This window comes from Ylistrum balloti, unplaced genomic scaffold (genome assembly GCF_031769215.1).
Source record: "Ylistrum balloti isolate Yb309-2 unplaced genomic scaffold, AGI_CSIRO_Ybal_v1 Utg370208, whole genome shotgun sequence".
Taxonomy (NCBI): Eukaryota; Metazoa; Mollusca; class Bivalvia; order Pectinida; family Pectinidae; genus Ylistrum; species Ylistrum balloti.
This window is the reverse complement of record NW_026782179.1, coordinates 1,387,950-1,415,236: the sequence shown is the minus strand read 5'-3', so window position 1 is coordinate 1,415,236 and position 27,287 is coordinate 1,387,950. Positions and strand designations below refer to the sequence as shown.

General features: G+C 32.9%; 2 protein-coding genes across 2 annotated transcripts in view; both read left to right on the top strand.

Annotated features, from left to right (window-relative positions):
* The window catches only part of LOC132551668 (BAI1-associated protein 3-like), a 102,194-nt gene extending 88,120 nt beyond the window's left edge, over positions 1 to 14,074 (top strand). The window contains exons 14-32 of the mRNA XM_060215848.1: positions 392 to 448; positions 1,109 to 1,215; positions 2,406 to 2,457; positions 3,563 to 3,598; positions 5,180 to 5,346; positions 6,624 to 6,747; positions 7,322 to 7,390; positions 7,881 to 7,955; positions 8,428 to 8,529; positions 9,125 to 9,334; positions 10,722 to 10,790; positions 10,995 to 11,141; positions 11,352 to 11,465; positions 11,612 to 11,695; positions 11,821 to 11,902; positions 12,272 to 12,310; positions 12,695 to 12,818; positions 13,450 to 13,649; positions 13,977 to 14,074. Coding sequence (XP_060071831.1) covers positions 392 to 448; positions 1,109 to 1,215; positions 2,406 to 2,457; positions 3,563 to 3,598; positions 5,180 to 5,346; positions 6,624 to 6,747; positions 7,322 to 7,390; positions 7,881 to 7,955; positions 8,428 to 8,529; positions 9,125 to 9,334; positions 10,722 to 10,790; positions 10,995 to 11,141; positions 11,352 to 11,465; positions 11,612 to 11,695; positions 11,821 to 11,902; positions 12,272 to 12,310; positions 12,695 to 12,818; positions 13,450 to 13,649; positions 13,977 to 14,074 — 1,956 coding nt within the window. The remainder of the gene's footprint in view (positions 1 to 391; positions 449 to 1,108; positions 1,216 to 2,405; positions 2,458 to 3,562; positions 3,599 to 5,179; positions 5,347 to 6,623; positions 6,748 to 7,321; positions 7,391 to 7,880; positions 7,956 to 8,427; positions 8,530 to 9,124; positions 9,335 to 10,721; positions 10,791 to 10,994; positions 11,142 to 11,351; positions 11,466 to 11,611; positions 11,696 to 11,820; positions 11,903 to 12,271; positions 12,311 to 12,694; positions 12,819 to 13,449; positions 13,650 to 13,976) is intronic.
* Positions 14,075 to 24,896: 10,822 nt separating this feature from the next.
* LOC132551644 (uncharacterized protein DDB_G0271670-like) lies at positions 24,897 to 26,696 on the top strand. Its single transcript, XM_060215820.1, has 2 exons — positions 24,897 to 26,345; positions 26,628 to 26,696. The coding sequence occupies exons 1-2, from the start codon at positions 24,897 to 24,899 to the stop codon at positions 26,694 to 26,696; spliced, it is 1,518 nt and encodes a 505-aa protein (XP_060071803.1).
* The last annotated feature ends 591 nt before the right edge of the window (positions 26,697 to 27,287 follow it).

The following is a 27,287-nucleotide window of genomic DNA, read 5'->3' as shown; positions in this document are numbered from 1 at the left end:
TTAGATATCAATATCCCAATAGCAATCTTTTAGATAGTTGTTGCTAAAACTTAAAGGATAAATCGCAATATAAAAATGCACACTACTTACTTTCCTGTTTTAAAATATGTCAATATTATATTTTGGAACATTTTCATCATGTTGGTAATAACAAAGTAGACTACACAGTCACCTTCATCAAGCAAATTACCAGTGTGGAGGGTACTAGCACAGGCATACGTAGATGGTAACAAATCGACCAATTTTTTCGGCTGTACTATAATTCTATGTTCACTGAGGTACGTCATTTGTCTGATGAAGGAGGCGGCCGTGATTGAAATGTCACACTTTCTCTCCTACTGGTTGTGTTGAACTTATTTTCCAATGTGTCAAAATAACCTTTGCATTGCAGAGAGGCACTCAAGAATGGTATGACAGGATAAGTCACTTGAGACATGCCAGCTCAAAGGTAGGCAAATGATGTTCTATATATTAAAATGATTACCAATAAATATATAAAGTCATTACCACTTACCATCGACAACAGTTTAAGAATGATGAAAAAAAACCATCGGATTTTGTAACCTCAGTTCCGGCACAATCCCTACCCAGGCTATTTGTGCTTCTGAGGAAGCAGAGACCACGAATTGTTCTGTGATGACATGGTTGTGTCCAAGGGCGAGACATTTACCCCTATTGCGCGTCAGGTTCAGTCAGGTTTGGCTTATACGAGGAAACACCATCCTCAAAGTTGACCGTGGCTGTTCTTGGGGAAATACGTAAATTATAACCGAAAAATCAGGTTGCCTCTCACACAAATACAGATTACATCAGCAAAAGACAGGATAATCGGCATTTGAATAGAACCAAAACAAATGGGAGGACCTCGAGTAAGAGCAGCTGAATCTCAAGATATTCACATTGTTTTCTTGTGTGCAGCTCACGTTTTTTTTTTTTTTTTTTTTATCATTTTGGGTCATCGCTTGCAATACGTTCAAATATGGCCCGTACATCCTGTATGTATTGATGTGAAACTTTAAACAAAGGAGCGAAGATAGAATGAATACGTAAATTAAAATTGGATTTATCGTATGTAGGTAAACAATTACAACCAATTTCTCCGTTTCAGACAAGTGACCATGAAGAGGACATCATACAGCGATTGATCGAACTAACAAACCTCTTGAACGCCGATTTGATATCTGCATTGTCGACCTACAACCTGCTATATGAACAGTAAATATACCATTTCCAGTTAAAAAGCATTATTCAAATTTGTTATTTGGTGTTCTATTCATATCGCTCATACCTTGGTGTGAAAATTTATCGCATACTAATATACTAGCACTACATGTAAAAGGCAATTGAGATATATAGGCACCTTTGGTATTTTGTCCTGTACATATACTCTCATCGCTATCGTTATTAGGCGATCCAATATAACTGTCAGGGCTAACAAGTTAATAGATTTTTTTATGCGTTACTCTAAAGCATTGTTTCAAAACAACACCGATAGATATTATAGTACAATAAATCAATGTCTATCAAACGTTTACAATCTAGAGATGGTGTTATACACATTCTGTGTGAAAATTGACCCACATATTTTGAATATGAAAGTCATATCATGATAAATATCAAAACGTTTCCTCCTTTAGAACATTTTTCTTTTTACATTTCAACGCGATTGTTTTAAATCATAATACGTTAAGACAGTCTTGTTACTGATTCTATAATTAAGGGGAAAAGCGCAAGTATACTCGTTTAAACAGCGGGAACAACGACAAACTGCCGTTACTGTTTTCAGATGAGTCTACTTTATCTTTGTAGAAAGAAAGCATTTCAAATTGATTATTCCATCGTAACCGACACATTCTATAGGTCCACCGCTTTCGAAGTAAAGCTTATCAGACACTTTCTCGATGTGACATTTTGATATTTGCCCATTCGTTTAGATAGGTGTGTATGGAGTAGAGTCAGTGTTGATTTGTCCACCGTGTGTAATTAACTACATAGGCGCAATAAGCAAATTTCACCGCCCGTCAAGCCTTATCTTTGTAACTAATATGTACAACCATTACAATAATCTCTTTCCAGGACGGCTATATGGCTGGTTCCTCCATAAAAAATCCATTAAGGTTGTTTATTTGAGTAGAAACGTGTAAATGTTTGATTTGAAAGATGATAATAATATCAAGGTGTCAGTTAAGTTGAGGTTGATGTTGGCCTATTTAGCAGCGTTATGCCTCTCTTACCAAGAGAGGAATGATCACTTGACATTGATATATTTTTTCTGGCATTTTGAAAGTATTTACAAGGGTAAATAAAATTAATGGTTTTGATTATGATAATCGATACCAATATCATTTATATATATAACTATTGATATTTGAAGCCTGATATGCTTGATAATTTTCTTATTCAAGGATTTTTAAAGTACATTACTGCGCAACCACATATCGTCAACTGGAAAAATGGGTAAGTTTCATTTCCTTCCTAGTTGTTGATGTCTACATATACTTAAACGTTAACCTTAGATATATTGTTTTAACAATTGAAACTAAATGTTACCCAATACATTACTATCGCTCACAATAAAAAGACACGTGCATTCTTTTATCAAGATACCCTTTAGAACATTGAATAGTAAATAACTTTGAATATGAAAAGGAAAACATTCAAATTAAAAACAGGATATATGAAATTCTAAAAATCTTAAAGATCTTAATATATTATAGTGTATGGCAAACTATGAAATTTTCCTCAACGTGGTAACAAAGCTACTTAATTTAGAAACGTTAGTTTGTATGTGTTTGGTTTTGAAAGCTCGACAATATTGCTCAGTTCTGCCCTGTGTTGCTTGTTTTTAGTGCATGGACATATGGGTTCGTTCGTGCAATATGTGTACATTTCGTTGAATGGAGTCCCGCTTGACAGTTGCTAAACCTAGTTATTATTTAATAGGATAATTATGCAATAGTTCTTCATTAATATGATTTTATCCTGGTCCAATAGTACTATGTAAACAAATGACTAAACAATATGTGATGGCAGATATTGAGAATTATTATTTTGTACTTCTGTTTGATTTTAGGAAGTTAAAATATTGATACTAAAACTTTGGTTGATTTCTCTATTGTCTGGAAACACAGGATACTTCGAATTATATAAAATGGCATTTTTTCACTTGAGTTACAAGGATACAAATTACAGCTGAAGTTATTTTTCGATATTAATTGATAGACTAAAGAGAAAAAACATATTTTAATTAGATTTGTTACAGTATTTGCTGTGTTTTCAGATATTGAAATATTACAAGTGTATTTTATAGCCATCTATCAACCAATGAATAGATCTTAGAGCGAATGTCGCTATATATTGTTTATTGTTGTGTGTTTCTGTTTTCTGTTAATAATATGAAACCTCTTTACAACAAACTGGCTGGTTTTTGAAGCAGGAAAAAAAATCGAAAAATTACATTTTTTGGATTTTTTGGAACAAGATTTTGTTAAATGGATTAACGAGAGTAATCTGTTTTCCATAGCAAAATATAACGACCAGCTGTTATTGTCTTATTTCACAGCTTTCAACAGATGTATTCAAAGGCCTACAGGAAGAGGTCTGTGCATGCATTTTATGTTAATGTTTTGAAGCTTTTTTTTATTGTATTACATTTCTGACAATGTAAATTTTCACAGTAGACAAGTAGTTTTGAGCTTCCAGGTAGGTACCACTGCTTACGATGAGAACATATTTCCGAATGTTGAAAATCTTCACTGTTAAGAAGGTGTTTTATTGCACTTGTGACAATGTTAGAAATTATCTCGTTTCCATTGTCTTACGATTTTTTTATAAAGAGACATATTACTTGAACTCAAGTGCCGAGAAATCAAAATTGTAAACATATAACATATTGTAATGTATATTTGTTATTTTATTTTAGATAAAGCTAAAACATAATATCCTTAAAAGCACTTGGCATACGGTATATCTCTTGTGTGGTTATGGGGTGCAGCTAGATATAGATATTTAAGCCTTTGATGAGTATTGTTTATATTGAATTATAATTGATTGCAATATGAAAATATATCGAAGATGTTAGTTTTAATGATACACATCCTTAACATCAGGAATATGAAAATATTCGATAGTTTTAAAACAACCTGGATATCTTATTCTTATTATAAATCCATTATTATCATGATCATGACAATTCAACAACTGCAATTTTACATTTCATATTTGCTAATGTTTTCAAACTCGTTGGTTGTTTTATGAACTATTTTATTATGCGTACATGTTTAAATTCAATTATCGTGTTTCACTTCCGATCAATATTGTTTTTTTCATATAAATAAACTTTTCTACATAATATTCTTGCACTTTCATCATCTTTCACAGTTTATCATATTTCTATGCTTGCTAAATACTTCTTTAGCTTTATTGGTGGCAAACACTTGAAGTGATCTATCTTTGTTACTGATGATACAAATTTCAAATTAATAGGTAAAATTGTGAATTATTTTTCGTAACTGTTTTATTAAACCTCTTCACCTATTAACACTTTATTTGTTTTTCTATTGAACTTATACTAATCATGTCTGATACGTATCTTTACATCGCTATGTCGAAGTGAACGAGTATTGAAATGCCATATAATACAATGGACTCACAAGCTGTGTGATCTATATACGGAACAAAACGAGAGCTGAACATAACCGAAGACATTTTACTTTTCAATAAATCAAATATTGATTTCACTTTGAAATAAAGAGATATATTTACTAAATATTAATGTAATCCGGTATTATACGACCTACCAATTCATGTTGAAGTTTTTATGACGTAATTTAAGAGAGAGAGAGAGAGAGAGAGAGAGAGAGAGAGAGAGAGAGAGAGAGAGAGAGAGAGAGAGAGAGAGAGAGAGAGAGAGGTTGAAGTATACATGTTACTGAATAACATACTGATACTGCTAAAATAAACATTTTGATAATATTTGTCGATAATATATCCATATCTATATTCAGGTAAAAAAGTGGAGATTATAAATGAGTTTAGATTTGATCTATGTTCTTGAAGTATATTTCTTTATTTTGGCAGAAAGTAGTCTAATATGTTAAACCTGAAAAAAGAACAGATATAATAGAATCATCAGCTTTAAGGTAACCTTGACATTTTTTCTTGTTAATATTTTATTTAGCTCGGTGAAGAATTCAATAAGGATTTAAAACAAACACTGAGCAGAGTTGAAAGCCGATCAGAGGAATCGTCAACGAGAGATTCAAACCTGATAATGGGAACCTGCTTGTTTGAGCTATACTTGGCTTTGCAAGAATTCTGCAATTTTCGGGAAAATTTGCCTAATGGGTAATGTTTTAAATATATTACTAGTGTTATGAAAAAAGCTTTCTATCAATTTTCATTACAATGAGTGTTCTTATTCCAATCGTTTATGAAAATTACACTTATGTTTTTACACAAATAAGAGTAATTTCCCAACTTCCATGAAGCTAATACTATTTTTTCATCATGGTTGTCATGTGTTTTAAAACTGTCGAGGGATCCTTAAAATGTAATAATCTAATTTTGTGAATGTGAGTTAGCCGAGGAAAACAACTTGCCTTTCATATTTAAATGGCCCATTGGCAAAAACAAAAATGTTGTACAAATGAGATTATTCTGAGTTGAGAAAAACACAGTCTTTAATTAATTAGTTGGCTAATCAAATGGTGCACAGAAAAACACCCGCTTTGTTTATATCTTACTGGGACAATAAATAACCTCCAAAAAGAGTTAATTCACTCACGTAATGCTCATATAATTTGTTTTTGGAAGTATTTCATTTTTTATTTCAAATGTAATTTGACATGACGGTATTTTCCGTTACTGATTCATTAGCAGTACCATATCTCTAATGATCCTTCAGATGCCAAGCTATCGTTTGTATTAACATGTGTGTTTTTAACAATATAATTGTGTTTTGCAATGGTTTACAAGTGAATCGTTTATTTATACTGTGCACTCATTTAAACTATGATGAGACGTTGATAATTGTTGGTGTTTATTTTCTTTTCCTCCCTTCCCCCCACCCCACCACTCTCCCCGATCTCCATTTATAAGAATATGTATATCCCTCTGAATATTAAAGAACTTGGAACTTGCATTATTATCAGATATAAATGAAAAGAAACAACTTTTGACAGAATGATGAGGCTTGTGCACCTTTTCCCCAATCTAAATCTGTCATCTATTTCGATCACTTTCTGTATTCCACGGTCTGGACTGGACTATTCATCCCAGAGATTTGCTCTTAGCATCACTGTTGAGTCCTAGAAGGTCGAAACAGCTGTATGCTGCAGTTTAATTACTTGTCTCTCTATCTAATTCAATTTTATCGTAAAGGCGCTATTCACTTGTGTGTCTTTTGTGCAATATTCCAGACAATAAAAAAGCAGGCCTCTTAGTCAGAAAATTAAACTGAAATCATAGCGTCAGTTGTTGTCGCAAGTCCTTCATAGGAAATCGTTTCAAATTTCATGCAATTCCTAGATAATGGCATTTTAAGGAACATTGTGAAAAAACGTGAAATAAGATTGGATTTTGCAGTAGTTCTTATCATTATCCTCGTAAAAACTGTTTTTCAGAGATCAAAGAAGTCTTCAGATTATACATTATTATCAATGGTTCCGGTTTGTTGTGGCTAATTGGATCGAAGTTGCTAGAAAGAAGTCGCTTCAGAGGATCATGAAAGCAGTGGAACTTGACAAGGTCAGTTTATCCATTTTCCATACAGTAAATACAATATCACTGTATTATCCATCAAATAAGGATTGTGTAATAAAAAAAATCCGTCCTCTTACTTAATGTCAGCAGTGATATTGTATTTACTGTATGGAAAATGGAAATGTGTAATAGAATTTAGGTCAAACATCTGGTGTGTGTTAAATAGAACAATGGGTATGTTCATTAAATGAATGAAGAATGCCTTTTATACAAGTAGAATAACATGAAAAAATGAGTGTTAGAGATATGTTTATCGAGAGGATATTGGCAGGGTTAGGTAGCTATTGCACTTCACCATTATGGTGTTGAGAAACGGCAATAAGAGATACAGAGATTACTCGGCGGGACGATTTGAGGCTAGACACCGTAAAATGGAAACCGGAGTTGTCTCGTTTCAAGATATGTCATTCTTCTTCAATTTTGTTTCTATGTAATACATCTACGCGATAAACAGAATATGTTGTATACCAAAGGGAATATTGTGAATAGAAGGTTGAACATTAAACAATCTACCAATCGTAATATGATATATATTCTTAATGAAATTCTGACTTTATAGGTAGCTGAGGTAACGGAGGGCACGAAGTACAGTACTTCAGCTGTCGACGTCTGTTGTTGCTTTTCACAGGTAAAATACACCTTGAAAATGATTATGTTCTCAATTTCTGTAATGACTTTGAACTACTAATAAACAATGAACACAATATCAATACTTATCAATAATTATCAAAATCAGTAAGAGGTTGTAATAAACTGCATCTATGGAATGTTTTCTGCAATGCTATGATGTCAGCTTGGAGCTGTATATAACTAAGGTAGTCTGAATTCTTGCTTTCTCTAACAAAATGGAATAATAAGATCCGCTGTATTGGATCATTAGCCGTATAATGATTGGTAATACTGTGTAAACTGATGTAGATACCTTGCTGTATATAATTGTTAATTCAGGTAATAACTTCGATAAAAAAAATATTTTCCCTTTGAATCAATATAAAATATTTCTTAGATGGCTGGTGAGCATTTTCTTTGTACCATTAGACATCTGAGGAAGAAGCATATATTGATGTATCAAACGCGAAAATGTTATTTAATGTTCCATCGGCACTAACATTTTACAGATGACCGAATTTTGGAAGCAGCTGAATTGGCCAGATCTTATAGACGCTTATCCATTGGTTCAAAAACTAGCAGAGGTAGGTACCGAAGACACGCGGTATAAACGTTAGATTAGATATTTGTTGAACCTCACGTGCTATCAGTCTTCTTAAGGAGAATATTTCCCCGAGGGATTTTAACCGGCAGCTAAAGAAAATTTTCCATTCTGCGTAATAGCTCTGGGGGTTGAAACATCGAATTCGTTAATAAGAAAATAAGTGAATGTGACTTAGGATATCAAGTTTGATTGTGGCGTAAGCTGAGAGAAGATAGTTCAAGGCTACACTGTTTGGTACAGTAAAATAATTAACAGAATGTTTCAAAATATGCTGTTGTTATAGTATTTTTTTTATTTCCAAATTTGCAAAAGATTTGCCGCTGAAATATTTTTTTTTTAATCGATAAAAAGTGGACTTTGCTTCCAGTTACATTTACACGAAGGGTATTAATCCAACAAGTTTGCTTGAGCTTTATTTGAAGTAAAAATAATTATCTTCTCATCAATTAAAGGACATAAGCAAAGGTGCTGTCATGTACGCCGACATGATACACCAGAAACTGAAAGATGAAGGTTACTATGATGAGGTCGGACAGTTTGATGTCACGGAACAGGCAAGTAACACCCCACATAAGAAAGAATTTATGACCAGAAAACAATATATATTTTTGATTTGCGAAAAATGGGAATTATTTTTAAAAAGGGCAAACCAATGTTAGGTCTTTTGATTTCACAATCTGGAAGGATGTTTCCCACAAATTGACCCACCAAGCTACCTGCATTCACTAAGTCTATTCCCGTCACACATATTGATGAATACTGACATGATACATTAATTAACCTTTCTCTATTTTAAAATATTTGCTTTCTGTGATAAGAAGATGACAAAAGTAGAAATTTCCCCACTTAATATATGAATTCCTTTGATAATCAACAAATGAGTGTATAAGTTGTGTAAGTCGTATTGATAACAATTAGATGGTATCCAATCAATATCACTTTTATAATAAGAACAAAATGAGAACAACAAATTTCTTGAATTTAAAAAAAAATTATCTCTACAAATTAAAAGATTGCATTCTATCGTCATCAGTTAACTGAAAAAAATACTTCATTAGGTATTTAATAAACATATCGCATTATTAATGAGTGTTGATTGTGCTATTTCCTATTTTCACAAGGTCAGTTTCTCCATTTTATTTGGTACAGCTATGCATTACAATAAACAACATAGAACAAGTACGCCGGGCCTTGAAACCCATTCCAGAGATGTTGAGATTCTCAGATATACAGAGGGCAGTTGAGGCGAGCAATGGATCAGGGAAAGGCTACAAGTTCAATCTTAACACGATTGTCAAGGAGGCAGACGAAAGTATGGTGAGGAAAATCAAGACGGTGGTCGACAGAGTGGCGGACAAGGTAAATGTTAAAGGAAACAATAGGCCATATATTTCAACAGAGAGGTACTAGAAATGGAAGGTACAAGTATATGTTTAGCCAGGTTGAGGGAACAATGGCCATTTGATACTGGTATTATTATTTTTACAAGTTTTGATTTGCTAGGATACTGGAATGATGATTATATATTTTGCATATACACCTAATGTATCTTAGATGGACAAGTACACAACACGAAAGCAAATTAAAACTTCCATATATTTGAGGTTTGAGGTCTGAGATTTCCTTGCCTCAACCTAGGTCTTGGACGGGGTGAATCCCCTGTCAAAAAATGGTATGACGTCAAAGTCATCTAGTCAATTAAGTAATACTTCCGTATATATAATGTCACGACAACGATGCGAATTACTGAAGCAACAAAAACACATACCCAATAAGGCCTACAAGGATAAGTGAACAATAATTGGTCATCCCTTTGTTAGTGAGATAAGGGAATATCCGCCGTCGGGAGCAAAATTCAGTTTACAAACGTCGGCAAGACTCGTTTTTGCTAGCTTAATCTCCTTTGCCTTCTATTTGACATTCAACTATCTCACCCATCTCCAGGAGAGTGAAAAAATGTTTCAGACAATTCCAGTATACAGTATGCATGCATGATTATCCATGTTCGTGTCTCAATACAATAATGTACCACTAAAACACAAAAAGGATTGAATCATAGATGAAGTTACAACTGCTCTTGTTGTTTTTTCTATATATCTCAACTGTTGGTTCCGATATTAAACTGCTTTCGCACACTTTTTGTCATCAGACAGACAGTATGACCAACATTGTAACTGCATGCACTAAAGCTAGGTTGCATTTCACTTGTTCGGGCTCAATCATATCACAGAAAATGTAGATATAAAGTCGCACGAGCTTCTTATAGACGTGGCAATACATAAATGCTGGGACGAATTAAGTGGAATTAGAAAATGAACAACATCGCGTTAAAAAGTATTTATAACATTTGTTTTTTCACATGTATATCTACATACTTACATCAAAAGTAAACGTACTTCTTATATTGATAAACCATGGCCTTCCGTTCACTGTATGATTCTGTTTAAATCATAACACCAACAGTCGCATTGATGATGAGATTTCTTTAAAATCAATGATACAGACGAAACTGATGTCATATCATTGGAGTAGATTATCAACAGAAAACTAACACGTATTTTGTCTTAAATACAACACAAAGAAAAATGCTAAGGGGATACAAAAGTTGTAAATAACATCCTTTTGGTAATATCGGCTTTGAGAGACAAATAGATGACGTTATTAATTAAATCAGAGATTACACCACGTTTGGAAACGAAAAAAGAACAATGCTCTATTAATATGCATGTATTTGTTCTCTTGACAGATGAGACCAGATATCAAAAAAGATGTATTCCACCTAAACTGGGCACCAGAATCTGTCCCCGCCGATGACGTTAGTACGCCATAATTGATTTCAATACGAAGTTTTTTTTATCGTCGCGATGCTTTTTAGTCAAGCATATCAATATATAATTCTGGCAGATAATATTTTTGTATCTGAAGTTATAGCGAAAGTTGTCGATCGTTATGTTTTCACTTTTGTTGATAAAAGATATTCATAATTACTATGAACATGTCACTTGTATCGATGTTCTAGGCAATTGGAGACCTACTTACGTATCTCGACAGCAACTTGCTGACTATGAATAAAAATCTGCTGAAGACTAACTTTGACCGAATTCTGTTATCACTCTGGGAAGAAGTCCTGGCGGAATTCAAGGAGACGATTTTGAAAGAGGAACCGGTAATTCTAATTTTAAGGGAAAATGTGTTTAGTATTGAAAGGGAAGTGACTCTTACATGCTTACATGGTGTAGCATTTTCATTTTTTCTTTTGACGTTGTAATTGCAATATTTCTGTATTTGTTTATCGAGCTATTTTTGTATTGTTGATTGACCTAAATTTAAGTCATACAACAATTATGTATTCCTAAAATATATTTTTATCTTTTAGCGACAGCCTATCCTGTATAAGAGGATGTATGACGCATTAGAACTGCTGGTCGACTTCTTCTACGCAAATGAAAAAGGTCTACAAATGCCGAAAATTCAATCGGAACAATACAAGGTAAAGGAACTCCTTTAAAAGGATTCATTAATCCGAACAATTGATTAATCCTGTTTTACAACAAATGATAAGGTACAGAAATGTTCAGTAATCTAAGATTATATAGCTCATTTAAAATCCTGTCAAATGAGCACTTTCTGTTTCAGGACCTGAAAGGATTGCTTGGCCTACACAAGCTCAACACATTTCCGTTGATAGAGGTTTTCTTCGACGAGAAATTACAACAACAGGTAAGTAAATTTCTTTTAGAATTAAAAAAAAGATATCAAAAATACATATTTATTATAAAGTACGCAGGGAGACATACGATGAATGATCGTTTGGTACTAACCAAGATAAATGTTTCCCTCAACAGAAAGAATGGACAAGTAAGGAGTTCGGTGTCCTCAACGTGAGGATGTGTTATAGACAAGACTCACAGTCTCTTCTTGTGGAAGGTATGTGTATTTAGTCAGGTATTGGTGGAAAACACCGAGAAGAAATCTATACATATTTGATTATTTGGTTTGCATTATCAATGCTGTATTTAAAGTTGGGATTCTATTAAGCATTTCAAAATAAATATTAAAACAATGTTTGTACTTAACAGTTCAGAAATGTCTACTTATTTCTTACAAATACTGATATTTCTCTAACCCAATACCAGTTATACATATTAGTGGGTTTCATTCATATGAATTGTCTTTTTCTTTATAATTATATGCACTTTCCTTCTGTAAAATCTTTAGAATTGAATTAAAAACCTACGACATAGATATTTGTGGCGGATGTATTTATAAATATTCATCTTGTATTTGTCCATCTAGTTCTAAATGCAAAAGATGTTATACCGCTGGATGCAAATGGTAAGTGGTTTTGATAAAATTCTCTCATGTGTCACTGTCAAGTAGGTGTTTGGTGCAAACTTGAACTACTTTTAATTTTTACATCTGCTATACAAAGTTTCATTTCAGTAATAAATCAAAATGATACATTCATAATGGACGCAACAGTTCTTAGTATTCCTAAACAAGCAATTGAACATATATAATCATCTATCTAGCTCATTATTAAAGTATTTGATAAAAGATACCAAACTTTGAGTTATAATCTGTATATATAAGAAATCGTAATTGTCATTTTATCATAATATATTATTGGGAAGAAGTTGCTATTTTACTTCTGCACATTCTGCTTGATCTTTATATTTATGGAGAAGGATTAATGTCTATCTCCTTTCTTTTTTTCAGGTCTTAGTGATCCCTTTGTGCTACTCCAGTTGTGCCCAGAACACGTGTTTCCAAATGTTACTATACAGAAAACGAATATTGTCAAAAAGACATTGAATCCAATATTTGAGGAGACGTTTGAATTGTAAGTACATGTACATCATTTTGGTAAAATTTGATAAGACGTATATTTGATTACTACATTGTGTTTTAAGGCAAACCGTTTCAATAGAATTGAAAGCTGAAATTTTCCTAATATCAATTTCTTGTATTATTCGTAATTCTTGTCAATCAGAAGGATTTTACGCTAAGTTCATAGATTCTTTGATATTCAATTAATTCATAAAATTCCTTAATACTCAAATGATTGTTTTAAAAGTCCATATATCTTACGGTAGCACACACGTTATCAACAGTGTTGCTTTTTACTGTTGATTTTGTATTTATTACAGTAATGGTGACTTATTTGATATTGATTTTCCTAATTTCTTTCAAATGCCAATATTTCATCTGTCCTTAGTTTTATTTTTGTGCAAAAATATGTAAATCCTCCTAGAAATACGGAACAGTCATCGGCATTTGAGGCATCAAATTTGTTTCATTTATTGATTAAGTAACTACATCACTGAATAACATTCACGAAATATATTGCATATCAGCGAAATATAAAAGTAATCGTGTTAAAGATCAAACTACATTAGGTTTTAGTCTCACCCACAAAATTTTAAACGGATTTGCTGAAAAAAATGTAATTAGTCATTACGTCTCTGTTTCAGTGATATAACGCCTGAGCAGTGCCGTCATGCTGGAGCCATCCTACTGATGACTGTGATGGACCATGACTATGTATTCCAGAATGATTTTGCCGGGGAGGTGTACGTAAGTCTGTCAGAGTTGCCGGGAGTGGACGAGGAGATATCAGGATTCGACGCTTTAAGCATTATATCACTGCCCATGATGCAACCCAAGCACAAAGGTTAGTCCGGAAACATTAAGAAATGTTATCAGCGAAAAACGATCTTCAAATCGCTCTTTGACAAATAAAAAAAAACTGTCATGATTAGCAAACTCGGTCAATAACGCACTGAAAACTGGTGACCCAAATTAAATTTCAAGACTATGGTCAAGGTACAGTTATCAATAATTAAATACAAAGTATTTATCCGGAAAAAAAGTTGCTAAACACACCACAGTTAGGAAAACGAGCATTATTATATAGCACATTTTGCTTCTAAGAAGCCTGATGGGACTAGTATACCACTATATTATTTAATCCTTGTATTACATTTGCTTTTGGGTGCAGAAAGCGGGGCCTTGGATGTGTTAGCAGCTAGAACGTGGGATAAGGATGCCGAAGAATTTGTGAAGAAAAGGAAGAAGATCGAGGAACAAGCAGTTTGAAGGGCATTTGCCTTATGCGTTGTACTGGAATAAGCTACAAAGTGAAAATAGTTGTAAAAAAAAGTCACCACAGAAAAGCCTCTAGCACGATCAGGATTTTCACTGGGAATGGATAAAGTAGTCCGTTCTGTTCGCCTCACCTCATGAGGTTTCAGTTATGATCAATATTGGGATTAATATGACGAGAGAAACGAGTCATCTTCATCTGCCCTTTATACCAGAAAATCCATTCCAATAGTAACACCCGTTTACAGGAACTGCCTTATAGTAGCCGTACATAACTATCCTTGAATACGTCAACGCCGATCAGATCGAAGAAAACGAGGATTTCAAACTGAATAACAGTAAAATTCTGTCTTTACTACTATGTTGAAGAACATTTATGCAATCGGCAGTTGTACACGTGCAATAACTATGATATAAATAATTTTACTTTTAAATTTCGTTATTTGTTAGATTTTTATTTGCAGTTCATTGTTTCAAATCCCTTATGATAATTAGATACACTTCAGAATGAATATTTGTATCTAGTTCCTCTTCAAACAGATATGAAAATAAATGCCTTTTTTGTAGAGAAATTCTAATGATAACAAAACGGATAATTATCAACAGTATGAAAATGTGTTTTAAATACTATTAACGATAAGGTAAGAGTAGACAAAAAGAGATTTGATCTTAATAGAATATCTTACTTGATTCATATATGCATCTGAATGATATAGATATCAAAGAATATATTGATCTGTGATTTACTTCAAGGTAAGCTCTGAAGGAATTAACATCGGATGTTATAGATATATAATGTTGATAATGTAATATTGCTAATTTTCAGGATGGGCTGTGAACGTTTTCAGATACATATTACTCAAATGTGGGAAAACATTTTGATTTCGAATTACGTTTTATATGAAAATCAGAATAGTTAAGAATGCGAGAAGCTTTGAAAGATGAGATGTTGAGTTGATGAAAGTTTTTTTTATTATTTATTTATTACTATTGCTTTTCACTTTAAATCACGAATCACAAATGTAATTCATAAAACATATGGTGAGAGTAACCAACACAATGATGCTTTTGAGCAATTATTATTTCTAAAGACTGTACAAAAGACACAGAAATTAATGTCACCTTTAGGAACACATGAAATTAGATACATTAAAATCAAATAATGAATCAAACTATGTCAAACAACTGTTCCGTTCTCTCTGGACTCATCAGTTATGATTCTGGTATAAAAATTATGAAACCTGACAGCGACTGAGGAAAATCTCAAAACGTAGATTTGGATGTGCACTAGCCCTAGACTTCAATATTTTGGAATAGTTTGGATATTTTCTTTCTAATAAGGATTAAAGAATTAGAAATAAGAACTTGAGAAGTTTATAAATACAGTATTTGTCTTACGTATTTAGGTAGATAGCTAACCTGATAATATGTTATGCAATATTCTAGTCCTGTAAAACAGTCATAATTAGTTACAATTGCTGAAGTTTACTGTAGATTAACAAACGCATTACATTATATTCTGGTCATTTTGATGTAGCCCTTGTTTATGTCGTACGTACGCAGGCCTATACATTCCAGTGTAAATGTGTAATTGCATAGTCTACATTTTAACACACAAAGTTATATATAAATGTGTGCATCTTCGTGTGGAGAATGAGGAAGAATATTTCATATTTTGCTTTTTTATGAATATCTACATATACATTCGCATTGCAGCTTATTTTTTTTATTATAATGCATTTACGTACCTTCATATATCGCTCTCAGTTTTAATTAGCACGATAAGTACGTTTTGGCAAAGTAGATAGGGTGATTATCCGTTCATAGATTAGGACAATATCTAATAAATCTCTAAGCGTTGATTTTACTTTTTAGCGAAAAAGGAAAAACAACAAAAATATGCATTAGTGAATTTACCACACGAGGACTTTACAGTGCTAACTAAGATACCCCCTTATGTTTTCCTGAAGGTATGGGGTACTTTCAAATTGAAACTATATACAAATATACATATGAAGCATTTGTATTTTTTTTGTATTTTTTTTGAAAGGGTTTATTCCACCTACTATGTACAAATATACTATATAGATGTGTAATTAGTGTATTACCCTGAATATATTAAATGCTAACTGCACACCTAACTAATTAAGTTATCGAGGATGAGAACATCTCAACAAGAACGAGAAATTAATATTTCTTCCTTGGAAATATGATAATAGACGTGAAACTTGCATGTTGTATAAAAAAGCAGCTCCAATGAGTATAGATTGAACGCCTATCAATAAATTAGGGACAGAAAGTAATTGTTGTCTATGAAGTCCGGTGTCATGTGTAAAAAGAAAATTATTTGTTGGAATACAGAACATGTTTTTTTTAACAATATTTCACGCTATATTTTTATTGTGATTATTTTCAGCACTGTGATGTAGCACTGATCACGCACGAGTCTAACGAAGGCATTGCATTTTGAAAAGGAAAAAAGAAAGATAATTTGTTTTCTGTTGCTGTAAAATAGAGTTATAAATAACAAAACACCTACGTGAGATATCCCCATTTTATCAGACATATTCTGTATCGTATTTAATTTTCAAAAGGTCGTATATTATTGTTATTATAAAGCAAATATGTGGCCATATTAAGGCTTTATTATTGTGAATGTATGATATTCTTTGTGAAATTGCTATGCGTTGTATTTTTTATTCATTGTAATTTCTATTTGTATTGATGCAATGTCAACTTATAAAGCTTCCTTGCTCTAACTTAACACTGTATTGTCTATGATACGAGAGTTTTTCGATTGATCATAATAGTTTCACAATTAGTTTCATGAATAAAGCAATACACTTAGAAGATAAAAACACTACTGATTTGCTTTTGTGAAAGGTGATACCGAATATCACTCGAAGTGATTTTACGAGTTTCGTTTTGAGTGAAACAAATGTTTAGATAGTATTTATTATATTGTTAGATGTATTTGATTTTCATTTATCACCGAAAATTAAAACATTCAATCAAAACAACACCTAATGTTTTTAAAGAAAGATTTTACAAATATTTCGGGAGCAATTCGGTTCAAGCTCAAGTGCGAGTTATTTGCAGTATCCAATCAAATGCAACGTTAATTAAAATATTCAATAAAACAATAGAAATTTATTATACCGTATGATTAATCATGATTTGTGTTTGGTCATTTTCCATTCTTTTTGCTTAAAAATGTGCATGTTCATTCTAACCTACGTCGGTAATAGTTCCTTAATAAGAAACGTGTAAGATAAATACATCATTGTAGATACATATAAAGGTATGGATAAAAGTTTTGAATATAGAAATTTAATGGACACCATTATGCTTTCCTAATGCTATATGAAGTTCGATGGTCCTTAGTATGATACAGCCGTTACATTGGTTTAATGAAGATTTAATAATGTGTTAAAATATTTTGTTTTTGCAACATTCTGAAATATGTAAATCAAAACAAGAATAAAGATTCCATTTAAATGCAAATGATGTTTTTAAAAAAGCCTTATTTTGGTGGATAGTGTGCTGAATCTGTTTATATTTTATGGTAAAATTATTCGATTGTTTCATCATCAGGTATAAAAGTATGGTGGAGAAACGTTGTAAGTCTTCGCAGAGAAGTACTTTAATGGAATATATTTCATGTTTCTCTGAATATTTGTCAACTTTGACAGCGTAACTCCAATATTTTATCAACCTAATGTTGCCTTTCATTCCATTATATACATTATGGTAGTGTTACATCTATACCTAATGTTCCGTAGTCAACAAAATGTGTTATTTGTTATGTCGTTTACAATAACGGAAACTACTTTAATTGTGTTTATTGTTAAGTAGAAGAACTTAAAGCATAAATCGTCATTTTTTATATTTGAATATTTCAAATTATATTTTTGAATATCAATTGTCTGGATATTTTATCTTGATATATATATACAGCTTTGTTAATTTGTGATTAATAAAAACAATAAGACAGCATTACCATCCAATGACAATACTTAATCGATCACTGAAAACAAAAACAGGCGATATTGCAACAGAGGAAAAGACATCTGGAACCACAAACAAAAATCATAGAAAAAATAATTTATTTGCAAACATGATTACATCTTACTTTGATAAATTTGATGGAGGTGAGATCGCTATTCTTTTTTGTGCCATAATATCCCCTGCACACGCATTGTACACTAAAGTCCACTGATTAACCTGCGTAGCACTTTAATTAACTCCTGAATAATAATATTATGATAGATGGTATTATGTTAACATTCCTTTCTTACTAATAACACAAAAAATGTTCATATTTATTGAAGCAAACATATGTTGGGAAACTAATAATGTTATCAACTGAGCCACCGTGTGCAAATCTGTCTGCAGAGTATCATTTGTGACTGTTATGTCTTTACAATTTAAATGATATCGTATCGTACAGATGTGCCTGCTGTATGGTAACTCACTACACAGTTTAATTTTATTATTCGTGTTTATGAAAAAGTTCTATGTGTACCTGTTTTGTGAATTTGCAAAATAAAATAATTCCACAAATATACGTTTTCAGTCAATTTGTTGTTATTACAAAGGCAATTTACCGAAGACACTGTCCGTACATTAACACTCGTATATTAACATTCATGTATTAACACTCGTATATTAACACTCCTGTATTACCACTCATGTATTAACACTCCTGTATTACCACTCCTGTATTAACACTCGTATATTAACACTCCTGTATTACCACTCCTGTATTAACACTCCTGTATTACCACACGTATATTAACACTCATGTATTAACACTCCTGTATTACCACTCATGTATTAACACTCGTATATTAACACTTGTATATTAACACTCATGTAGTAATATTCGTATATCTACAATCCTGTATTAACACTCATGTATTAACACCCGTATATTAACACTCCTGTATTAACACTCGTATATTAACACTCGTATATTAACACTCCTGTATTAACACTCATGTATTAACACCCGTATATTAACACTCCTGTATTAACACTCCTGTATTAACACCCGTATATTAACACTCCTATATTAACACTCCTGTATTAACACTCCTGTATTAACATTCGTTTATTAACACTCCTGTATTAACACCCGTATATTAACACTCGTATATTAACACTCCTGTATTAACACTCATGTATTAACACCCGTATATTAACACTCCTGTATCAACACTCCTGTATTAACACCCGTATATTAACACTCCCATATTACCACTCATGTATTAACACTCCTGTATTACCACTCCTGTATTAACACTCGTATATTAACACTCCTGTATTACCACTCCTGTATTAACACTCCTGTATTACCACTCATGTATTAGCACTCCTGTATTACCACTCCTGTATTACCACTCATGTATTAACACTCCTGTATTACCACTCATGTATTAACACTCGTATATTAACACTTGTATATTAACACTCATGTAGTAATATTCGTATATCTACAATCCTGTATTAACACTCATGTATTAACACCCGTATATTAACACTCCTGTATTAACACTCGTATATTAACACTCGTATATTAACACTCCTGTATTAACACTCATGTATTAACACCCGTATATTAACACTCCTGTATTAACACTCCTGTATTAACACCCGTATATTAACACTCCTATATTAACACTCCTGTATTAACACTCCTGTATTAACATTCGTTTATTAACACTCCTGTATTAACACCCGTATATTAACACTCGTATATTAACACTCCTGTATTAACACTCATGTATTAACACCCGTATATTAACACTCCTGTATCAACACTCCTGTATTAACACCCGTATATTAACACTCCTATATTAACACTCCTGTATTAACACTCCTGTATTAACATTCGTTTATCAACACTCATGTATTAACACTTATGTATTAACACTGTCTACTTATATGTTAATGTAATGGAGACGAGACACAATTCTATAATTGAAGCTGCCGTTCACTTTATTCAAGGTGAGCTGAAAGATAACAATGTTGAATAGAATAAGAAGTACTAATGACGAAACCATAACACTAGGTTTCTGTCAACGTATGGTTTATGCCTAATTACAGAGCATAAATTCCTAGAGATCAACCCTTCATTTCCAGATGGATGAAAAAAAAAACTACAAAAATAAATGTTTATGATACTTTTAACTGATTTCTCTGTCGAGGTTATGTCCCGGAATAAATCATAATTACAGTTTAATGACACTAAGTTTGTGGGGAAGCATATTTCATAACATTTCAAGATTATTTACAATGTTTAAATAGGTGATGCAGAGTTTCTACCCATGTAACACGTCTAAACATATATTTTCATATAAAACAGTATATAATTAATTCCTGTGCGTTTCTTGTGGTAAAATGAAATTATCATTTTGGAAATATTTGAGTACGCTTGAAGCACTTACTTACTGAATTATTGGTCTCTAAGTTTCCATGTACATAGCAACACCAATGTTTTATTTGTACGGTACATTTTAAAGTATATAAGGGAGCTAGAAGGGCCCTTATCGCCTGGTGCGTCTGACCTTTATCAAGGCCCATGTACATCTACACCCTAAATCATACCTTGAAGAAGTCAATTATAAAGGATAGTCCTGTCCTCAAATGAACTCGACAATAGGATGTTTGAAAATACTCTTACTTATTCTGTTATTTGTCCTTTTAAATGAGATAATTGACAAGGACGATTAAAGGATTATTTTTAAATAAATATTTTACATTTAAATACAAACAACTAAAATTTTAGGATTAAAATTAAAAAAAAAGAAACAATAATTCAAACATTATGATTAAAAGCTTTACATTAGATTATCAGATTTAGCTTTTGTGAAGTGTGATGATCAAATAGAGAAAACAAGTACATTGTTGAAATTGTCAGTGGCTAAATAGGAAATTCGCTTTCTTGAAACAAAATTTTAAAAAACGGAAACCATGGCAACACAACATCAAAGATATTTTATTCTTACTGTTGTAAATAATAATTTTTATTCATTTTTTTATCCACTTCGTGTTTTTCAAAAACACGATTTCAACATAACATTTGCATGGTACTTTTTCCACTTTCACTTTCTAGGAGCCAGCTGGTACAAAGTCCTCTGATCTGTGAATCGTTTTTCAAAGAATGACTCAGCGTTTCCAACGCAAAGTGATACTTTGTCAATCAGAACATTTGGCGTATGCCCTATTAATCATACCTTTTCCATAACCCAAATATTAAATATTAAACATGCATTAATTTTATCATATATATTCCATTTTCCAATGTTAATTATGATATCTCCGAAAGGGAGAAATAAAGATTCATGATAGCATAAATGTGCGTCTGTAGCAGAACGTGATGTGAAAATGAAATCACACTGAAATGTTTGGGAAAATATACAAAATGTTTTAAAATTTGGGAAACTGTTATACCTGTCCAAGTAATGATGTTATAGTATTTTTATTCTCCTATAGATCTGTTTCCTGAAAAAACTCTCTTTCTTCATTTCAAATAAAAACATCTTTTTCTGTTTTGAAATTGAAATGAAGTTCTTGTGACAGAGAGGGTTAAGCACATTAAATCAACCACCACATTTTTTAACGACTTAAAATATGAACGAGTGAAAGATTTACACAGATATTCTTGAAAAAGAGATCAGGTGTTCACCGAAAGGCAAGGCGATCTATGCTTCATCGACAATACCAGACGCAAGTAATTTAATATTATCAATATAAAAACTGGGTTTGTAAAGAAGATGAAAAAAAATCCAATTTACGTTTCCAGTCAATTCTGAACAGGAACAGAGCTACTTGTATCATATCCAATACTGATAAGAAGTAAAACTCCATGTAAACACTTCACTCACAGTCGACACGTTATATCTGTTTAAACTACTTCATCTTTGATCGTCAAACTTTGAAAAACACAGACAACAAGCTCAGTCTTTTCAGATATGCTGAAGTGTCTAGGACTTGACAATATGTTATGGTTATAATGGGAATATGTCTTTTCTTGGTAACTTTTCTCGGAGAGATCATTACGGTTTCATTTATTAAAGCAAATTCCTACCAGTCTAATTATTATAGAATTATACAAGTTTCGCTTTGTTTTCGATGTAAATACGCTTCTCTTTTATTTTCTTTGAATACCAGTTTTTGTTTTCAGTGAGTTTTAAAAATCAGGTTTCATCAACTTATGCTATTAATGTGCCTCGCTCTTTCAATATATTAAAGTGTTATTTTGCTGGCGTAGTAATTTCCTCCCAATTTCGGAAAATCCGTATTTTTGTTGACAAGAATCACTAAGTTCTCCTCAGGACAGATCCAACCGAATCTACAACCATTAGATGTAGTAAATACATGTACATCAATTGCAAATTTCAATTTTTTTTCAACAGAAATGTCGTGTAAAATCACGACGCCATGTTTGTGGTTAAAGGCATACCATTAATACACTCTAGAAGATACAGCGGTCATATTTATACATATCTTAAACACACAATTTACAACATATTATTGTGTCAATTTATTGTCATAAATTGCGGTTCTGTCACATCCCCCTACACCTCGGGGGCCTATAAAGGAGGGCCTCTTCATTCTAAGTGGTTGATAGACGGCATTGTGATAATCAGTCAAAGCACCACTAGTACTCCAACCATCCACAGGAACACTGATAATCACCCAGCCTAGTATTGAAATACCAGCAGGTACACAGGTGAGTCATGACGCTTCGCTAGTTCAAGTTTGAAACAAAAAAGACAATGCGGATGTACAGTGTTGTATTATTAATCACTTAGTGTCTTGCTTATGGCTACTTGTTAAAAGAGATTAATTCAACATTTTCTAATTAAAATTGATGGCTGCAACAATAACATTTTTGTATAGATTTGACGAGGCATTTATCCAGTTTAAAACAGATAATTCTATGTAATAATACATGCAGTGATAGAGAGATATCGTATTGTTTCTTATACTTGTTCAATAAAAGAAAATTTCACTCTCAGTTTTGAAGATACATCACTTTTGCGTTATTTACAACATAATTGTTTATTTATCATAAAATGGATACCATTTCAATACCACAACAGATAGACAATTCTTTTAAAGCTTTGCGGAGACGACTTGCGAACTTTTTACTGAATTTTGGCTAAAGAATCGATTCGTTGGAATCGATTTTCTTAAATATTTGTTTCACTGAAATTTGGCGAAAGAATCGATTCGTTGGAATCGATTTTCTGAAATATTTATTTCACATCATTTTCGGATATATTGCGTCCTGTGTATCCAACCAGAGAATATTATTCATCATATCTAAATTGAAATACGAAAAAAAGGTGTTTTCGAAATTTTGTTCTCTTCAGAGAAATTTCGCATGACAAATGATTATAACATTATTTTTTTATTTCCTTCTAAGAAAAATGGTTTTGTTTTGAAGAGCATTGTTATGTATAACGTAAAATGAAATATCAAACACGGAGATCAAAACAATATATATATCTACAGGCCAACAAAAGACCACAATTAATATAACGGAAACACACGCATGTTGTATTTTATGCAGTACAACGAAACAAAATATTTATCAAACTTTGTTTTCATTTCAGATGTATTCGAAAACCAGCATTCCCAGTATGGCATGGCCGTCTCATTTATTTGCAGTAGTTGCATGTCTACTTCTTATCTTTGGTAGGTTCTCCATTTTTTCGATAAAAATATTTTTCAGCTTGCAAGATAAAAAGTGCTTGTGATTTCTGAAATATATCATGGCTTTTAATGCGCTTAAAAGCCTAAACAATATTTGGACGATATATATCCTGCTGAAAAGCAGCATTTCGGAGTCTGTGGAAACTAAATGAAATCGACTTAAACTAAAATAACTTGTGCAAAAAGTGTCATTTTACTCAACAGACTTCTTCTGAAGAACCAAAAACCCGGAGGTCTTGACCTATATGACTAGCATCGGCAATCCCTGGAGTAACACAGTTATGATCACCTTGTTAATAAAACAGATACCAGAGCGTTTTAATAGATTATGGCGCCGAAAGTACCAAATGAAATATTTACAAGGTTTACTTACACCTTCCAATTAAAATAGAAAACACTACATTTACTATCAAACTGGTTATTTCTTCATTTGATAAAAGGTTTTGTTTCAAATGGGTTATGTGCACCAAAGACCACAAACACTTCTTCCTTTGTTATCTTAACATATTAATTATTTGCAACACATTTCCCTGTAAAAAGTATTTTCCAAGATTCGCTGCTGTTCCTTAAAGCATGGAACATGTGTGTAATAAGAAATGCACTTCCCTCTTGAGCAATTGACAGTAATGTCATTAAATAATCTCTTTTGTGGGAAAGTGTTAAGGTCAACATGACCTTATTAGGAAATATCTCATTACCTTGTGCGTTATGAAGTTAGATACCTGCATATATACCCGATATTTCCATTGTTGCTAATCTTTTCCTTTTGAGAATGTGGCACTACTTGCAATGGACCGAGGAAGTAGAAGACGCTTACCCTTCCGAGACATATGTTTTTATTTTTCTTGTATTTTTCAATGGATTTCGTGTGAAACATTCTTTTGTCTATATTTCATTATCCTTTAATCCATTCGGAGTGCGGATTAGGATATCGTTTATTTGTTGATATTATTTTATAATTCATGTTTTAGGTTTTAGAACATCAACGGCGACAACAACGTTAACAAGTAATTCTGATACAATAACAGAATTAACTATTTCAACAACAACAGGTACATCAGCGCATACGTCCGATTATTCTGTCAGTTTAATGTCCTCAACATCAGATTCTTTTGACACACCTACAACAAATCATCCACTTACTTCACATTCTTCAACATCAGATTCCTCGAGCACGTTTCCGTCCTCAACATCAGATTCCTCGAGCACGTTTCCGTCCTCAACATCAGATTCCTCGAGCACGTTTCCGTCCTCAACATCAGATTCCTCGAGCACGTTTCCGTCCTCAACATCAGATTCTTCAGAGACTTCACGTTTCCGTCCTCAACATCAGATTCCTCGACATCAGACGTTTCCGTCCTCAACATCAGATTCTTCAGAGACTTCAACGTCCTCAACATCAGATTCTTCAGAGACTTCAACGTCCTCAAGATCAGATTCTTCAGTGACTTCAACGCCCTCAACATCAGATTCTTCAGTGACTTCAACGCCCTCAACATCAGATTCTTCAACGTCCTCAACATCAGATTCTTCAGAGACTTCAACGCCCTCAACATCAGATTTTTCAGAGACTTCAACGCCCTCAACATCAGATTCTTCAGTGACTTCAACGCCCTCAACATCAGATTCTTCAGTGACTTCAACGCCCTCAACATCAGATTCTTCAGTGACTTCAACGCCCTCAACATCAGATTCTTCAGTGACTTCAACGCCCTCAACATCATATTCTTCAGTGACTTTCACGCCCTCAACATCAGATTCTTCGCACGCTTCACCCTCTACAACTGAATCTGTTACGAAATCGCCATCAACTTCATCCTCAACATTTACTTCAGAGACAACTTCATCGCCGCCATCAGCGTCCGTGTCATCACCAACTACAACTACACCTAAATCTACTTTATCTTCAACTCTTTCATCTCCAACAAGTACAGTCTCATCGACACTTGTTCCAGTAGTTTCCACCACATTTACACCTGGATCTACCAGCAATTCAGTCCTGACCACGTCATCTCCCACCATAGTCACCACTCAATTATCCTCGACTTCAACTTCAGCTTCAGCAACAACAAAATCTACAACAGATTATGGTTCAACTATAACTTCATCTAAACAACCAACGAGTACATCTACAACTACAGTTCCTAAACCTCCCATCACGTCGTCTACCGTGTCCTTGTCCTCTCCGTTCACATCCATCCCTCCAACATCTTCGTCTAAAACTACTGCTTCAGTTTCAACTACAACTCCAGTTATAACAACTACAACTCCAGTTATAACAACTACAACTCCAGTTATAACAACTACAACTCCAGTTATAACAACTACAACTCCAGTTATAATAACTACGACTGCTCGAACTTCAACTATTACTACATCTATACATGCTTCAACAGGTAAATCTTCAACATCCTCCTCATCAATGACCGCCAGATCGACAACATCTACAACCCAATCACCCACAGCTACGTCTGATGTGAACAATATAACACAGACTACGACACCAATTCCAGGACCTCCAGATTACTCCAGGAACAAGGTATGTATCAAAGATTTACTTTTTGATAATATTTGATCGCAAAAGATTTTCTTAAATCATTATATCACAGCACATCACATCATTTCAAAAAACGATTTTCAGGGCTGGGGGTGGTTGTGACTATTCAAGTCATGGAGATTTTCTTAAAATATTGGAACAAAATTACTGTAAGTGCAAACATCCCTCACTTCGACAATACTTTCCTGGTTTATATATATATATATATATATTCTGTAATAAGCTACGCATTTTAGCGGGACTTTGCTTTGTTTTGTTTTACAGGGATCCAAGACGAGTTTTTCATTGCTGACGGGAGTAATGATTCTGTTTGTTCACACGTGTCTTCCCTGAGGATTCAAAAATAATATTTCAAATTATATCTTGTGTTTCCAGTTTACATTTTAGTTCAACAAAGTGGCTTTTCAAACCACCGCGAAAAATAATTTGCCCTAATCCCGATGTGAAACAAATGCTTTCTATCTAAAAGTGAATAGCCCTAAGCTTTGTCAATTACAAAGGATGTACACAAGAATACACAGTAAGTTGAGATGTTTGTAGTTTTGTGAAACTATTTTCAACGTTTTGAAAGACAATCGACCAGCAGCCAATATGACATATTTTTTTTTACAAAGAACCAGAAAGGTCGAACGTTTCTCCGTTTTAAACACGTCGTTACTAAGTACAGACGATAAAGACATAAGGAAGCTGAAGACAATTTCTAATCTTTAATTGGTAGTTGTAAATATGACTTTCAGTTGAACAAATATCAATGTTATATTTAAAAACTGAAACACTACCAGGAAATTATCTTTTTGCTTGTGATAATCTTACGATACAATAATTCTGTCTCCTAACATGCCATTTTTCATAAACTTAAAAGGTTTGAAAAATAAGATAATGAAATAAAGAAAAAGGGAAAATTTCATTATACGTGTTCAAGAT

What these genes read in the sequence shown, in the direction of transcription:
- LOC132551644 (XM_060215820.1), top strand. Translation starts at nt 24,897, where the DNA reads ATGTCCTCAACATCAGATTCTTTTGACACACCTACAACAAATCATCCA. An exon ending in CAGATTACTCCAGGAACAAG is followed by an intron (nt 26,346 to 26,627) that starts GTATGTATCAAA and finishes TTTGTTTTACAG; the next exon opens with GGATCCAAGACGAGTTTTTC.